The 17,088-nt window shown below is 36.3% G+C and overlaps 1 protein-coding gene across 2 annotated transcripts in view; it reads left to right on the top strand.

Moving 5' to 3' along the window:
• Positions 1 to 17,088, top strand: part of LOC113237104 (leucine-rich repeat and calponin homology domain-containing protein 4) — a 61,012-nt gene that overhangs the window by 30,395 nt on the left and 13,529 nt on the right. For both annotated transcript variants that reach the window (XM_026473386.1, XM_026473374.1), the window contains exons 3-6: positions 9,552 to 9,784; positions 11,554 to 11,690; positions 12,461 to 12,716; positions 16,170 to 16,314. In XM_026473386.1, the coding sequence (XP_026329171.1) occupies positions 9,552 to 9,784; positions 11,554 to 11,690; positions 12,461 to 12,716; positions 16,170 to 16,314 (771 nt within the window). The remainder of the gene's footprint in view (positions 1 to 9,551; positions 9,785 to 11,553; positions 11,691 to 12,460; positions 12,717 to 16,169; positions 16,315 to 17,088) is intronic.

Raw genomic sequence — 17,088 nt, 5'->3', positions numbered from 1 at the left:
AGGACACAGTTATAGAACTTAGTTGCACGTAACTATCAAAGAGTTTTACAAATACGTTTGAGTATGAAATATCCAAGAATTTATATAGCGTTCTGCATTGGATTCCCTGCCTGAACATTTGTCCCCTGAACGCTATAACTTGGACGTTTTCAAGGCGAGAATTAATTGACTTGGTATAGGTATGCATGTTCCATCGTCGACCTTTTCGTCACTTTCCATCAGGTGCGATGGAGGTCAAACGCGCACTTATTTTAATGTATAAAAAAATGTATGTTGACTATTTTCTATTATAAGAAATGTGACAAAAAACACCCGACGGCACATACAGTTCTCTCTAAAAAGCTTTATCGAAGCCCAGTATCATCATGCGATCATTCAACGCAATAGATTATACGCACCAATGCGTCGTGCTCGTGCATAAAATGGTCACGTTTGAGGGCTTATAATATTATACAGCAATGTATTCTACCTCAATCTGCACCACGTGCTATCGGTTATTCATGATAAATGTGACCTAATCACGTATACGAAATTGAACGTCATTTCTGATGTGATTATCATAATTTGCAAGGAAGATTGATGACGTATTTTATATTCTAACCGTGGTAACGTAATTTCTTAAACTCTGAGCGAGCCGAGCGTCTATATCGTTTTATCGGTGACTCAGGTAATGAGTAAGGAGTTAATCCAGGAAGTGGAACAGCGTCACCGTATGTTAAATCGCAGGATCTTCGGACATTGTTATTTTGTTATATCGCTTTTTGCAATCATGGTTATTTTTTTAAAAGGTCTGTAGTGTTAGTGGGGTAATTTTTGTTTTACTATATTGCAATCCTGTTTTTTTTCACAGCTGTGCAGTGTTGGTGGTGTTTCTGTCTGTTTGATAGAATTTTGCCGGAATCACGAAGTTTTCTTTCACCTAAGGGAGATGTATTGCTACTCAACATTCACAAATATAAAAACTTAGGAATTAAAATCAGTACACAAGTCGCCGAACTCTTAATTGAAAATCAACTGCTCTCACACTGAGCTACCATCGTTCTTTTTATATTGAATATATCATCGGTGTTTTGTAAAAAGTATGTACCATATACTTAATTAATATCTAGTATATACTTAGAATATAATTTAATACATACAAGACAATACTATAATGTAATAATATATATATTGTAATCAGTTATAGGCAAGTATTACTAGAATAAATATCCGTTTGTCACGCACTATCACGATAGATAGTGCGTGACATGCGGCTACGTTAAAAAAGAAACAATTATTCTTGTTCGTTGCACAAAGCTGATGTGGTGGGTATACAATTAACCTTTTAATACGTAGTTATCGCTTGTGATAACAGGTCAAGGTTCTTATTCTCATGGACTATGATGTCACACTCAAACAACTGTGCTTAGACCAAATCAACAATAAGAGAAAACAACATTTTAAATTGTTAAACACGTAAATTGATCCTATTCGTTGTACTGGGCTCCAATAAGGCACTTTCCTTGCTATTCCTTTGCCATTTATCAAGGCGTAGTATACAAAGCGTTCACAACAATAGCTTAATTTCAATGTGACGTGTTGCAGGAAAGCCGTCTCTATTTCTTGTTGATAAGAGTGCAGGTATAGGGAAGTTAGTAGGTCGGTGTAAAGATCAGTTGAGCGAGGTGAACGACCGGAGATGTCACGGCCGTAGAGCGGTGTTAGGATCGAGACACATTGGCAAAAGCTTGCATGGCGACTTGGGAATCTCTTATTATTTTTCAGTCATTTTTTGTAGAGGTCTTGAAAAACAAGTTACGTAATTTTTTTCCCGTGGGCGTGTGGAAAGTGCTGATAACTCTGTGAGATAAGCAGCTGAGTAAATAAGCTTCGGTATAGATTGTAGTTCAACAGCGAACGCTATTCCGCCTGTCGCGTCTGACGATTATGGCAAAGTCCATTGTTGAGCAATACGCTTATTTTCACGACGATTTCCTGTTGAGGATAATGGAGGTGACCTGACATGATAAAAATAATTACATTTATAATAATTATGGGCACGCATACGAGCAGTAACGCATAATTGCAATACTAAAGGTACTTCCATAAAATGGAGACCGGAGGAGAAGCGGGAAAAACTGGTTTGCTAAATCAAAATGGTTTAGATATTTGCTGTTAAATAACGGTCTTTCAAACATATACGATATTGTCTAAAGAATATGCTAATGTGTTACACGATGGGATGTGGGTACATTATCCGATCGTATAAAGTCCTGAAAACAGGCTAAAATAAATGTCTAAAACAAATTGAAGAATAAAATATCTGACGTTTTTGAAATTTTTATATGGAGATATTTTTCTTTAAGTACTGCAGACAACCTGCTAAAAATTTGATTTTCAACTGAAATCCTATTAGTTATTAAATTCACATTTATCTCAAAATTTGCAAATTGCCCAACGGTTTAACGACACGCTGCCCTGTCAGTCGCCATCGGGCGCTTGTCGACTACGGATCTGTGTCAAATTGTCTCCGCCTGTTCTTATTTTATTCATATTAATTTAAAGCGCGCGCGTGACCCCCCCACATTTCATTTAAGATCTAGCCTCGCGTTAAAAAAAACAAACAAACGTGCTCATTCGTGCCCCATCAACTATATACAAGAACAGGCTTGCAAATAGTTATTCAAACTGATAACATAACTGCTACCGCCGTTATGTCATCGGAATGCCATATACGGGTAACATGACTGCTGCATATAGTTTTAGCTGCTCATATATTAGGTATTATAGCTGTCGTAACATCGTATTCGATTTGAAAATATGCGTTAGTATTAAAAATTGCTTATTTTTTAAGTTTTAAGATTTAAAAACAAACTGTGACTTCTCAAATTTGTGAAAAAAGGAGTAGGTACTAACCTTTAGTTGCGTTTTAATCTTGTTAAAAGTGTTCAAATTGCTGGGTGGTTCGGGAGAGTTTCCATAAATAAATAACAAAACTTTGACTACCGACGTTTATGACAAGTAGGGCTATTGTCCTGTACAACGCATTTACATTTTAGTAACTTTCTTTTTATTTGTAAACATATTTGGCACGTAGGAAATTATTCAGATATCTGTAATAAACTTTGACCTATACATACTTGTTTTTAATAATCTTTCGCAAGAAGTGAGCAATTCGTTTTTCATCGATTCTAAGAAAATGCATTTTTTGAGTTAATACACTATTTGTATTAACAGTGTGATATGGTAATAACTCAAGTTCGCCAAAAATGTCGATTACGTTGTTTATGATAATATAATTATTTATGGTCGGTAGTGATATTTTAAAACAAAAAGTACAGCGACTGTATAATGGGCTCGGGTGCTAACAACGAGTGAGCAACACCAAAGCAAATGTACTTACAGTTTATTAATTTACTACAGAACACGTACACCTATCAATCCAAAACAGAAAACAATAGTAACAAAAGGCGCCAAAAACAATCCCATTTAAATTTAGATTTTAAATATAAAACTTAACGAGACTGTAAGATATATACAAAAGACCTTTACAGCTACCAGCCCTGGCTAGAGATGTCGCTATTAAATATTTATTGAATTGATATTCAATTATTTTTGTGAAATTGCTCCACTACCTTGTTATAAAATTATTAATGCAAAGATCGAACACTTAGGAAAAATTCCTTCAATCCGGCCGGATTCTAACCGACGTCTCCTAGCAAACCGTGCCAGACGCTATACCAACTAAGCCACGGAACGAACCAGCGGACCTCACGAATTCTATGTGCTCGTTGTTGAATTTCGGCATTTGGTTTTCAACGACTAAAAAAAGGTAAAAGATATTTGTAGCGACTGCTGCATTTCGCTAGATCATCTATAGATGTATAAGGGATCATACGTATTTCAAATTAAAAAATTATAATTAACTTCTAACCCATGTTCTACAATTATTAAAACAATTTACAAAACTTAAACTTTGCGTAAATTTTCCTTAAAGTTTGTTTTCTGTTTATAACACTCATAATTATTACTCAATACCTTTTCAATCGAAAGTCAGAACAAGGAGTAGAGGTTTGTAATTATAATCATTAACTCCGTGTCAATTAGACGATGATTGCAAAACGATTCAACCTACTATTATTCCTCGAAGTTCCCTACGTGAGAGCTAGAACGCACACGAAGCGGCTTCATAGAAATGAATAATTGTTTACAGTACACACCACCTGAAGCGCACTCTTTAAGCTTCCTTACCATAATAATATAGCAGAAAATGAGGATAAACAATTCCAACAACTCGGCATGTAATAGCAACATCGATTCCAGACGATAACGACTCCTATTGTAATTTTATTGTATACGCAGTTTTATTGTTGCTCACTGAATGTGACCTCCTTTTGATAACCACCGCGATAGCGTCTCTTTCCAAAGCCCGAGGTTATGGATTATTGCCAGAATAGACACAACAACACATTATTTTCGAAAAGGCATTGTTCTGATTCGATTTAATCTTTAAAGAGCATCGTAAAAGTGTGAAACTCATAGACTCATCCTGCCACTAAAATACGATTAACACGCTTGTGAAATTGGCAAAACACCTCCATGAAACTAGCTAAATCAACTCTAAGACAAAATAAACACCTTCATCCATACGTATAAATCCTAGAGGATGGAAAAATAGTCTAAAGTATAAATTATATTTTAACTTTAACGAAAGGACACTTACCTTTTTTTTATTAATACAGTTCAAGCGGCAGCCGTTTGCGAACTGTATGAGGAAACGGAACTCACGAGAAAACATAATACATGTTTAATGAAATGGGGGCGTCGTGATACCTTACGGAAAAATACGCCGTTATATTACCTTAACGTTTCTAACCCCTCAGGTATCCGTTACCAATAATTCTCTGTTGCAGCGACAACAACTTTGGTTACAGGCACGACCCTTAATTGAGTTCTTAAAACTACCATCACAAGACCACAAGGGAATGTAACACTAATTGTTAGTACCTCCCTGCCACATGTAATTATAGTAGCAGTAGAGCACCGTGTGAAAAAGTTCGTCTAGGGAAATACTGCCACCTTACCTATTTCCGCCGCCAAGCATTAATGTGAGCATTATTACGTTCCGGTTTTGAAGGGTAAGAATGGTGGTAAAATTACAGGCGCATGGAACTTGTGAACTTTTGTCTCAGGGTGACAGTGTCCCTCAGATCTTTAAAGTTCTGAGTGGCACTGCAACTGCTATGGACAGGACTCTCGCTCAACCTAGGCGCACGACTTGTTCGTCCTGTCACGTAGTGTCACAAAAAAAATGTGTTATCGTCTTTGACCAGCACCACACACCATCACTGTCCCTTACTATCCCACGTTGTCAGTCCAAGGGGAATTCTTCACTGCCGGGTTGACAGATATTCGCAAAGCTATCTGTATCGAAAGGCCTCTAATTTTGGACAATTACGCGATTGTAAATAGGTATATGTTCATTGAAAAAAATATTGCATTTGTAATTTGTAAACCCGAAAAGTAATATACAAATCCAAAATTAAGACCTATGAAGTCACTCCATGTTATCGTTATTAGCTAGACTTGTTTGCTAAATAGCCTTGTTGAGCCTTAGTGATTCATTGACCATTAATTTATCACGACCAAGCCATGTCGACCTTCACCATGACTGAACCAGTAGGCTTGTGTAAAGTACATTTGTATTCTTGGTGTCTCATTCATGTCTTAATTTTGAAGAGAAACAGAGAACTTCATATGTCACGGGTTTTATGCCTCCGCAATGCGCATAGCTCCTCTCCTATGGTGGTCATTATTTTGAAAGCATGAAATCCGTAGTTCGGCTATTTTCCGCTACGGATAACCTACGGGAGAACTCCCGAAATCCGTCAACGAAAAGATGGATCATTTCGAAACTGTCAAACGGGCCTGTGAGAAACTGTCAAATCGCGTTGTCATTAATATAGTTCGATAGTTAGCCCCGATTGAAACTCAAGTCTGTAAGTAATCCACAGTGGGAAAACCGCCGTAACCACGGATTTCGCGCTTGGAGAGTAGGGCCCCTTCCGAACCGCTTCCCCACAATGTATGAGGTACGCGTGACAGTTCCCTCGCACCCCAGTAGGAAGAGAATCGATAAGATATCGACCTTGAATCACCCGAGCGGAACGTGTGAATAATTTGCAAGAGCATTACGAGGGGAGCGCTAACGCTCGTGGAACAAATGGTAAGTTTCGATGTTACGCCAAAAACAGCTGAACGACGTACTTCGAGAGATATACGACTCAACAAGCTGCAGGAAAATTGTTTTTGGCTCTACGTGGACGTAGATACTTAGAATTTTTCTTTTAAGGTTTTATGTGACCAAAGTTGCCAGCTTGTTGAACGTCTTGCATTAAAGGTACAATATGAAAGTTTTTTTTCATACACTGATTCAATTTCGATTTTGCATATAACTCAAAATACTCTATTTTATTAATATCTTATACCGTGAAGAACGTACAAATCCGAGACAAAAATTGCTTGAAATTTCATAAAAGGTTAATTAGCTTAGTTTATAATTAATTCATTTTCCCTAGCTGCATTTCAAAATTTGGCTTAATGTTCTAAGTTTTGTTCACTGCTCATTGAATAATTTACTCATCAAGGTAACATCCGACCTCGGGCTTACCTTTTAATGATGCACTGTCGGGTTTTAGGGGACGACTCTCGAGGCAATAAACGGGCCTCATGTGTAAATGTTATCATTGCCTCAACTAATTCTAACATAGGCGTGTTTAGCCTCAAGTCTCGCCGTAACAACAAGGTAATAAAGGCTTCAAGTAGGCCAGTCTGTTCTAAGACTTGGATTGGGTCGTAAACACTGTAACCTTCATTAAGACTTCGAATTTTGCGAAATTGTTTTCCATTAAATTACAACGATATTTATAATATGATACTAAAACAATAAAGTTAGAATTGTATATTTATTCAAAATATCCGCAATAGAATCCGCAAAATCCTACAGTAAACAATCTAGTTTCGAGAAGAAATAAATGATTGATCTAGCGAATACGAAATTGGGGTTTCTTTACAATAACATTCCATTAAAGCAAATCATAGTTTGTTTACAGTGTTTAACAAACTGGATGAAATTTTAAACGTATATACGTGTATAATTAGCACGTTCCTTGGTTGGGCATTCACATATTTAATTCACACAACTCGTATTTTTACGTTTGAACTCGTATATCAATTTTTTCATTTTTGGAGGAAAAAGCTCTAAACATGTGATGTTGGTCGAAATAACTTTAGAATACTTAGGCAGTCTGATAGTGATAACTAATTACTGCAGGTGTACCTGAAATATAGTTTCAAGTATCGCAATGATTAAAAAGGCTTTTACCAATGAAAATAAATTATTAAAGCAAAAATTTCAAAAGGAATCAGAAAGCGACTAATGTAGGTATCCATTTGGAGCATTGCATTGTATGGTAGTGAGACGAGGATAATGACACAAAAACATTCATTTGACATATGATGCTGGAGAAGAATGGAGGGAGGAAATCAGTTGCAAAAAAAGAAAAACTATTAAGGAAGTGTTATGAATACTGCAGAAAAAGAAAAGCTATTAAATACATTAGAGAACCGTAGGGGAAAGATGTTTGAGCATCTGATACGATAAGACAGTTTTATTAAAAGCGTTATACATAGGAGATAAAATTGAAGGAAAGAGAGGCAAGTAGAAGACCAAGACGAAGTTATTTAGATAAAATTCACCTTTCAAGTTTACGCCGGAACTAAAAGGCCGTCGTACGTTGCAACCCGATTACCATGCTTGATTATTATAATTAGCAATTGCAATCAAATCAGGGAAAAGTAAACGTCGTACCAGGACATCAAAGTTCAGCACTTAACAGAGATGTTTGGCGATTATATCACCGACAAGAGCCTAACTTAAGAAGACGAGGTTGATCTAACTGATGATGATAGTCTAAATATTGCGCATCGTTTGATTTTTAAAAAGCTTTATATTTACGTATACCAACCTAAGCAGTACAAATTAGAACATCGAACATTGAAAGTGGTTTTACCGATAGCTGTTAGGGCTTTATCATAATACCAGCAAATGCAGTTGGTACCACATTGTTCCCTCCACGCATACATTATCATCTTACTTTAACAAATGGTATTGAGAAATACGATGTGTCCCGCTATGTAACACATGTGTCAGTTGTATGTGACTGGTTTAACTTACGTCTTCAAAAGGAAACTTGAAGCTTGAGTAAGCACTTGATACATGTGGTATTGAATCAGTACATCAATGGCAGACTTTCCTCGTACGGATCGAGTACGTACAAACAGTTCAATAACACAATAACATATGTCGATCTTCGACATATACTAAGCTATAAGCTTTCAATACGTCGAAATAACGTGTGTATCTTAAGTTACGGATGAAAGACGATAATGTTAAGTTACGAATTCCAACTGAAGCTTTAATTTTTTTAACGCTCAATAGTTTTTCTAATTTAATAGGTTAGTGTATTTTTGAAGGAGGTCGTTGTCACAGCGACCATATAACTTATTAATTATATTGCTTCCTGATTTGTTACTAAATATAGCAGTAGTATGTTAACGCGTCAAATAATTTGATTTAGATGATATTAACTAATCTTCACCTACACATATGCTTTATCATTTATATCTCAGCGACTGCAAGTCATCCACACGTCTTGAGGTTTTTCTCGATGCACCGTTCGTTGAACTCGTATCTATTATTAATTCTCCGTCTCGGGTGGAATTGAATCCAGTTCCAATGCGTGCTAGTCTAGACGAAGCTGCAGCCTTTGAAAAAAAGCCAGACCATTGAAAAACACCTGCGCCTGCCTTTTTTTCTGCAGTATTCTGAAATGTCTTCTTTTCTTCCCGTTCGATTATAATGATGCGACTTAAACGCACGAGCTGTATTCTTATCGTTCTTTATTTTAAAATATAAATGTGAAGTTAATCTAAAAAGTAATAGGGATTCCATAGAGTTCGCTCAAATCGTTTTAAAATCTCGACAAACCTGTTAGGATTTGGTGGCGCAACAATTTCGTCAGTTGTATTATTCAATCTTGGTCACACGATTGAATCATCATTTCCTACAGTAAGGTTAACTAGTTAACAAAATGCACACCTATAACCGTAACCTATGCAATTATCACCGCTCTAGTTCCTCTAGCATTCAAATACATGAAATGTGAAAGTATACATCGTTCGACTGCGTTTAAAGTCAGGAAGCGCATACCACTTTAAAAGCGATATTTACAAAAACTGTTTTAGCCCGGACCAACTGTATTAACGGTATTAGGTTAAGCGAGGAGCGATTTACTTTTCTCTCGATCTAATTACTATAATATCACGCTAAAGTAGGTTTCGGTCGAAAATAAACTTCAATTCGATAGAATTGTTTACGTCTCGGGTCATTGACTTCATAAATATTGTTACGTGTGAATGTTATCAATAAGATCATTGTTTTGTAAGTTCCCACGACTTTCGCTACATCAAGAAATATCACCATAAAAACCAATATTTCTGTTTGTCAACAGTTCGAACCAGCTGACAGAGCTTCCTCGAGAAATATGTCAAATGCCGTTGCAAGTACTTCTTCTGTCGGACAACATGCTGACAAGTCTGCCGAAGGAGGTCGGCAGAATGTCGGCACTGGCAGAGCTGGATGCGTCAAATAACAGATTGACACAGGTCCCTATGACGTTGGGGGACTGTGCGGGACTTCGAGCGCTGGATCTAAGCAATAATCAGCTGGGATTACTACCTTTACGTAAGTAGAGGGTTTGTTATTTTAGTTATAGACGAATCAAATATTTAATCAAGATGATGTACGGTTCGTTTTCGTCCAAATGCATTTGGAAACTCATGTTTTGCAGCCACGCGTTCACGTAGAGACACACGATTTTGATACCGTAGCGTCCTAAAGCCACACAGTGTGCTGTTTTTATCCACCATTTTAAAAAAAATCTATAAAAATATATATATAAAAATTAAAAACTGATAATCGTTATGGATACACGTACGTCAGTAGGATGCGTGAAGGATTAAATGTTAGTGTTATTTACGAAAATATTCATATGATATGGCCATCCTCAGGTTTCATTTGCGGTAACGCAAATACGGAATATGTTTAAGCTTCTTACACTACAGTAAATTTTCGTACAACCATTATTTAGCTCAAAGTAATTTATTATAAAATTCTACAGTTGATCATACTACTTTCAGATTTAAGAAGAAAACCCAGACGTTTGAACATTTTTTGCACCTACTAGTTACAGGTTTCTTTTGTTTAAATTGAAAAAAAAAAAAACATTTGAAACAAATACAAGATTGACTGTTTCGAAACTATAAATGCCCGACGCGACGCTGAATAACAGGAATGAGATGTCCCAAATCTTACTTTAATAATGCTAACAAAAATAAACTTAACAAAAGAAATAAAAATAAAAAGTGTATAAGAAGAGATAACTGTTATGCGTGATTATGTGTTGTTGTGTGTGTAAGGGCACGAGCCCGTTGTATTTAAGTATGTGAGTTTGTGTGTCGGTGTAACTAACTTTTCAACATCATCGTATGTTCGATTACAAAGACACTCATAGAGTTTGAATTTACATTGAATTCCTTATTAATTCTGTTGTAAAGTGGAGAAACAAGTTTGTAGAAATGACGACACAGGAAAGAAATCTCAACCTCACCGCAGCCTCAATTCTATGTAGTCTAGTTCGAATACAGCTCGTGTGCCTGCACTTTTATCTATCATCATCATCCACCGCACGGCACGTCTTCTCCAGTACGTGGTATATGCCTCCCGTAGTTTATGCCACGGTCTTGCGCTACTCTCACACATCTTCAGCCTGCGAGTTGATGATGTCCTGTACCCATCTTGCTCTTGGACGTCCCGCCTTCCTATAACCACTTTTTGGTAACCATCCGGTTGTCGCTATACTCCGGTCATCACCACGCCTCACAATACAAATTATTAAATTGTTTCTAAATTGACAACAAAGTGCTGGTGAAAATCAAATAAACATTACGACAGATAATTTGTTTATGAATTTGTGTGTGTGGTGACCACAGACATGTGGTGGTGACATTGTGTTTGAGTATGGTTTGAGTAGACAAATAGAGCGCAGTACACGCACATTTCAGAATTTTGTTTGGGGCCCAAGTGGACGGTAGACAGTTTAGTGCTCGGATGGATCGCGGATATCTGAACAAACGACCGACGGAACGACAATGGGAATTGTGGGATGTAAACCTACCTGGATTTTTAGTGGTAGGGTGGTGAAATTACAGGCACATGGGATTTGTTAACTTTTGTCTCAGGGTGCCGGGCGCGGTGGCAGTGCCCCTTAAATCTTTGCAATTTAAAGCTCTGAGTGGCATTGCAACTGCTATGGACCTGCGGTTGTGTCGCTTACCACCAGGCACACGACTTGTTCGTCCCGTCACTTGGTATTATAATAAAAACTAAAATCAGTTACAAAAAGCATTGCCCGTATAGAGCATGTTGTAATGAAAAATATTCTGCAATTTCAGAAATCACGTACCTACGACTAGAGTACCTGGATGTGAGCTGCAACTGCATTTCGTCGCTGCCCCTGGAACTGCGCAACATGACCACACTTGTCTCTCTGAATCTGGACAACAATCCTCTTGTTTCACCTCCTACCACGGTAAGTATTTTAATCCTGTTGCACAATTTTCGCACCTTTAGAATAAAAGTGACCTAATAAAAAAATCACCAAAAATTCGTTTATAAAACGTAAAACGACTTTAAATAGTCATTATTCATTATGTTGTTATTTTTGAACTGACCCTTTAAAGCTCGAATGGCACATATTTACTATATCTCTTTCATATTTTTTAAATTCTACTCCCGTATCGGTACGTAACCAGTGCATTTAGAGTTGAATCTGCTTTTGCAAAAACAACACGCAACCACTGTTGACGAAAATGTGATAGATTAGCAAATATAACCGTTTTCGTTCCGTTCATAATTTGTTTTACTAACGCAACTCACTTTTTTTGCTTAGACGAATTTCTTTTACAATTAAAGCATCTTGATCATAACAGCCTGCTTTGTTGGTGAAAATGAAAGAGACTTAATGCTTGTTAGGTTAAATGACAACAAAAAAATTACCTTATGGCAACGAATTTTTGTAAATTACGTTTTCAAATTAATTAATCATTATTTTCCAGAACTAACGAGGCTACTTACCTATGTACCTATTTACCTTTAGTACTTCAAGAATTATAAATTATATGAAAGTGTCACAATTTCCTACTTTATTTTGCGTAATCTCGATAAGTTGGAATTTTGTGTTGGGTCACTTTCATTCTAAAGGTGCGTTTTTTAAGAGCGGTAATTCGTAGATTCACAAATCGTCACCGCATCTGTTCCACAGCGTATCTGTTGACCACAGCGAAATTTAAAAAATTTCAGGTTTGCATGCGCGGTCGTGTACATATATTCAAGTACCTGGAAACCATGGCAAATAAAGACACGTTACCTCACAGAAGAGTGGATGAAACGCGACGATCTGCAAAACATAGTTCCTTCAACAATTCTCCTCAGCAAAGTGCTGCCCGTGATATCGTGTCGGGAAACGCGACTATAGACTGCTTAAGGCATAAACCTAGGCATGTTGTGGATAGCGGATATTGCACTGATGGCGTGGAGAAGAGGTGGTCCAATGATGGTCAGTACACATTTATTACTGCCTCTAGTTTTCAACACTCAATGCAATAGAACTTCCATTTGTACTAATAAAGTGAATATTTTTATTAATGCAAAATAACAAAAGCGTTCAGCAAGCTGCCTGCCTTTCAAAGAAATGTGCCGTATTGTTGAGAAAGTAAGTTGTACTTTGCATTGCCGTGCTGCTTTGCTGTTTTATTATTTTGCGTCAGGAAATATGTAATTTATTTAGTAGAGCATAATGTAATGTTCTATAGTGCAGTGCATTTTATAAAGTACCGCTTGCTGCATATTCATTTTCATTTTTTGAAAAGCAATCTTGTAGAAGGTAAAGTTTATGTCGCATTGCTTGTTTTAATGCATCGCAGCGTCGCTCCGCCTGCCTACAAAAATTTGAGGCAACCCCACAGAAATCAAAATAATTTACTTAGATTTCTGCGGACAACCCTCAATTATTTAAAGAAATGCGTCACTTTGGTGGTAATTAACAAAAATTGGAGATTTTTGTTAATTACCAATATTTTTATCGTAATGGAAGGCTGAGAATAGCTGATTTTCATTATCGGGCGTATGTACTTGCAAGTTGTCATGATTACAGACAAATTACTAGGTCTACAATCTCAGCGGGCCGTGGATTAATGGGAACCACGGAAAGAAGAAAAGAATGGAAATGGCATTAAGCAACATTTGTATCAAAACCGGCGTCGCCACACGCGCACATTTGAACACGTAATCTTGCATTAGTACTAAGATACATAATTTTGATTGGTTATAAATTATCAAACGAAAATAGACAATAATAAAAAACTTTTATTAAAAAAATTTTAAACTTATTTGGATCTAATAAGGTTGTATTATAAAATATATATAGTCACATAAAATATAAGAATCCTATGGACATAAACTTCTTGGAACAAAAGCGAAAAGTTGACAATCTACAGATAGGGATGTGACATTTAATTGATATCGACATTAAGTTTCATAACTAGCGGAATATTGAACCAGGCATTGCTTTATACTTGCTATAATTAGAGTTCACCACGGAGTATATGGATATGGCATTTAAAACAATTTCTTCGAGAACTAGCGTAGCTGATTTTACACGCACACTTTTGTTACCAAATGCGCATAAGGTTTTACTTTAATTGATATTAGATACGCAGGCGTGCTACAATCACAGTATTAATGATTTATTATACTGTCGTCGTACTGTCATTATTAACCTCCTAGATTTCAAGTCAATCTGATCACTGGAAGAGGTGAAATATTAAAACACAGTCATCATTAAAATCTTTATTCTCCCAAAAATATGATATATATGTTCCACAATTACCTCTTTCTGGACTGACTGAACATGACCTATAGCGTCGACGAGCTTGTCAAGAAAATGAAGATACTTATTTCCGAAGGCGAAGAAGCGAATATTTGTTTCATGAAAATTTGACGAAAAATAACTGACACTGACTGACAATGCTCCAGTAATGTTTTCACATTTAGATGTGGTCTATAATTTGTGAATGCGACTCTGAGTTTCATGTCATATATTACCTGATTAACCGTATAATTTATTTCTTAATGAATTTTTCGGTTGTTATTCATATGTATATAACTTAATGTGATGTCACGAAATACCTGTAGCAAATGGTGCTACATCTAGTAGGTACCCAGCTTTTGCTGCCTGTTGCTTCAGCCCATTTCTCCTTTAAAAAGGATCCGGCGGGAAATTAAAAAAAAATCAATACAAAAACTGCAAATGTAAATCATGCCTGTGATAAAACTAAGAACTCAAGTGGACGAAGGTGACGTATATTAAGCAAGTAGGGAGATAGGAATCAATGTAGATAAGGGAAAGAAAATCTCCAATCTTATAAAGTCTTCATTTGATACTCCACGAACTTACGTGCATTGTAAAATTATCGACCTGTACCTCTTCTATCTATATATCCTTTTTTTTTCCATTAATATATCGTTTCTACTTAAATTTAAAATTTAAAAAAACTATTGCGAGTGTTGGGACCAAACATTTCAGTAATCAAAATTGTTAGCTTTTAAAAACCTGTAAACATTGGTACCTACCGCTATAATAAAAAAAATGTTGAACTAAACCAAAACCGGGTTTCTAAATACAGAGTTTCTACATATCGATAATTTGATTACAACACGCGGACCCAGTACCAAGTGTAATACGACACTAGTGCAAGCAATTCATTGAGCGTCATTCGAATTGCTCTTTTGACGGCGGCGATGGCTAGCAAGCAACCAATGTATATTGTTATTACCGAGATGCAAGAAAATAGTTTTGTTTCGAAATTATAATATTGTATTATTCAAAATATTAGAAAATACAGAGTTTTAGTACTTACCGATGAAATGAAATCACTCCCGGAGTATTTTTTATAACTTTGGTTTCTTACGCGACATGATATAATGGCACAATTTATATTTTTTCCACAAAATAATCAACTATCACATTTGAACGACGACTGACGCGCTGTTGACACTCATATGCCCGTCTGGTGATAAGCTAGGTAACGCGGACCCCGTCCACTATGGTTAGTACTGGTTACTGTAGTACTGGTTAGTAGTACTGGTTACTACTAACCAGTACTACAGTACAGTACTAGTATTTATGTGGTGTGTGATGGGGACGATTTTAGGGCAATACCGTCTCTCTGTCACCTACTGCTACCCGGTCAATCGATAATATGGTGAATTTTTGCGTGGAAAACTTACAGATGCTTAATTATAATAAAAATAATAAAATAATAATAACGTACACACTCAACATAGCCCCGCACTAGGTAAACCCTGTGTCGCGGGTGCCATGGACACACAATTTACACCCAAACTCATGAGAGAAATAAATGTAGACCATATAAATATTTCTCCCAGCCCGGGAATCGAACCTGGGACCTCTGCGTGGCAGTCCGGCATGGTAATCGTTCGTAGTCAAATTATTAAATTAATTAAATTCATGCTATGCCACACCATGCATGCCGTGAGCTGGCATCTTTTCGAGATGTTCAAGCCGTTTATAACATATAACATCATATCACACTGCTATTACAATAGTGTTGTAACTCAAAATATGTGAAATTCAAGATTATACTATTGCTGAACGGAAAATTTTATTCTCTACACGTCAATACAAATGTGGCGTTAGAATATTGTGAGGAACCATTAAAAAATATATATTTAACTCAAACTATTTGTTAGCTAGTTTTGTCCAAACAAAGAAACCTTACTCAAAAATATAAAATTATTTATATAGTATATATTTGACAAGTAGAAAATTATTTAGATGGCTGTAAAAAACTTTAACGTATACTCAAATCTTTCACGAGAAGTGAGTAATTCGTTTATCGACTATTCTGAAAAAAATACACTTTTTGAGTTAATATGTACACTATTTGTATTAACAGCGTTATATTTAGATGGTCAAAATTATTTTCAGGAGGGGGCGACATCATCGGTGGCGGATCTGGGCGTTCAACGCCCAGTACGCCGTCTACTTTGTCACCGGGCGCGGCCCTGTCTCGGGCCCAGTCGCTGTCCAGTGAGTCTCCTTTGGCGCCGCCGTTAACGCCACTGCTTTCTAGGTGAGTTTTTTAGTGATAGAGGAGTCATATTATTACAAAATTAATATTTATAATTGTTCGAGTAAAGCAGAATTTCACGATACACGGCTTGGATAGATAACATCAATTTTCAAAACAAACAATTTTCAAAAAAAAAGGAGACAAATTTGTTCTATATTAAGAATAAGGAATTGTAAACGACATGATCATAAAAAAGAAAATACATGTCTAAACTTTTAATTGAAATTAACAACATTTAAATATTTGTTAAGTACAATTTCGTGTAGTCTTTAGGCTGAGATTTATAAAACAAACTTTGACTTCTACTTAACAAAAGCGGCGAGCTAAGTAAGTTTTTCGTATTTATAAAACAAATTTTGCGTAAACATGACATTGAACTAAACTTTGAGTTTAATTCGTAATTTCTTGCTTAAACTTGGACAACGTCTTGTATTATTGAAATTTATTAAAAAAACCTTTTCGACACGATGGGACGATCCCGTACAAAGATCTTTACCATAAACACATAGGAGAATTTCGACAACACGATAACTGGACCCGTAGCTCAGTTGGTAAGAGCAATATTACGGTGCACAATGGTCGTGGGGTCAACTCCCATCGGGGCGAAAAAGCTTTTCTTGAAAAACTTGATTAGCACGCTATTTTTGTTTAATCGAAGTCAAAGTTCGTTTTATAAACTCAACTGGTAAATAAGTAGATTTATATTTATGTGAAACTTTTAACTTGTAGTTGATATTAATTTTGTTTTATTTCTTTCGCATTGGCCGAACCAGA

The sequence above is a fragment of the Hyposmocoma kahamanoa genome, unplaced genomic scaffold (assembly GCF_003589595.1).
Source record: "Hyposmocoma kahamanoa isolate Upper Pololo Valley unplaced genomic scaffold, ASM358959v1 102, whole genome shotgun sequence".
In the NCBI taxonomy this organism is placed as follows: domain Eukaryota; kingdom Metazoa; phylum Arthropoda; class Insecta; order Lepidoptera; family Cosmopterigidae; genus Hyposmocoma; species Hyposmocoma kahamanoa.
The sequence above is the reverse complement of the archived record's forward strand: the minus strand, read 5'-3'. Positions and strand labels throughout refer to the sequence as shown.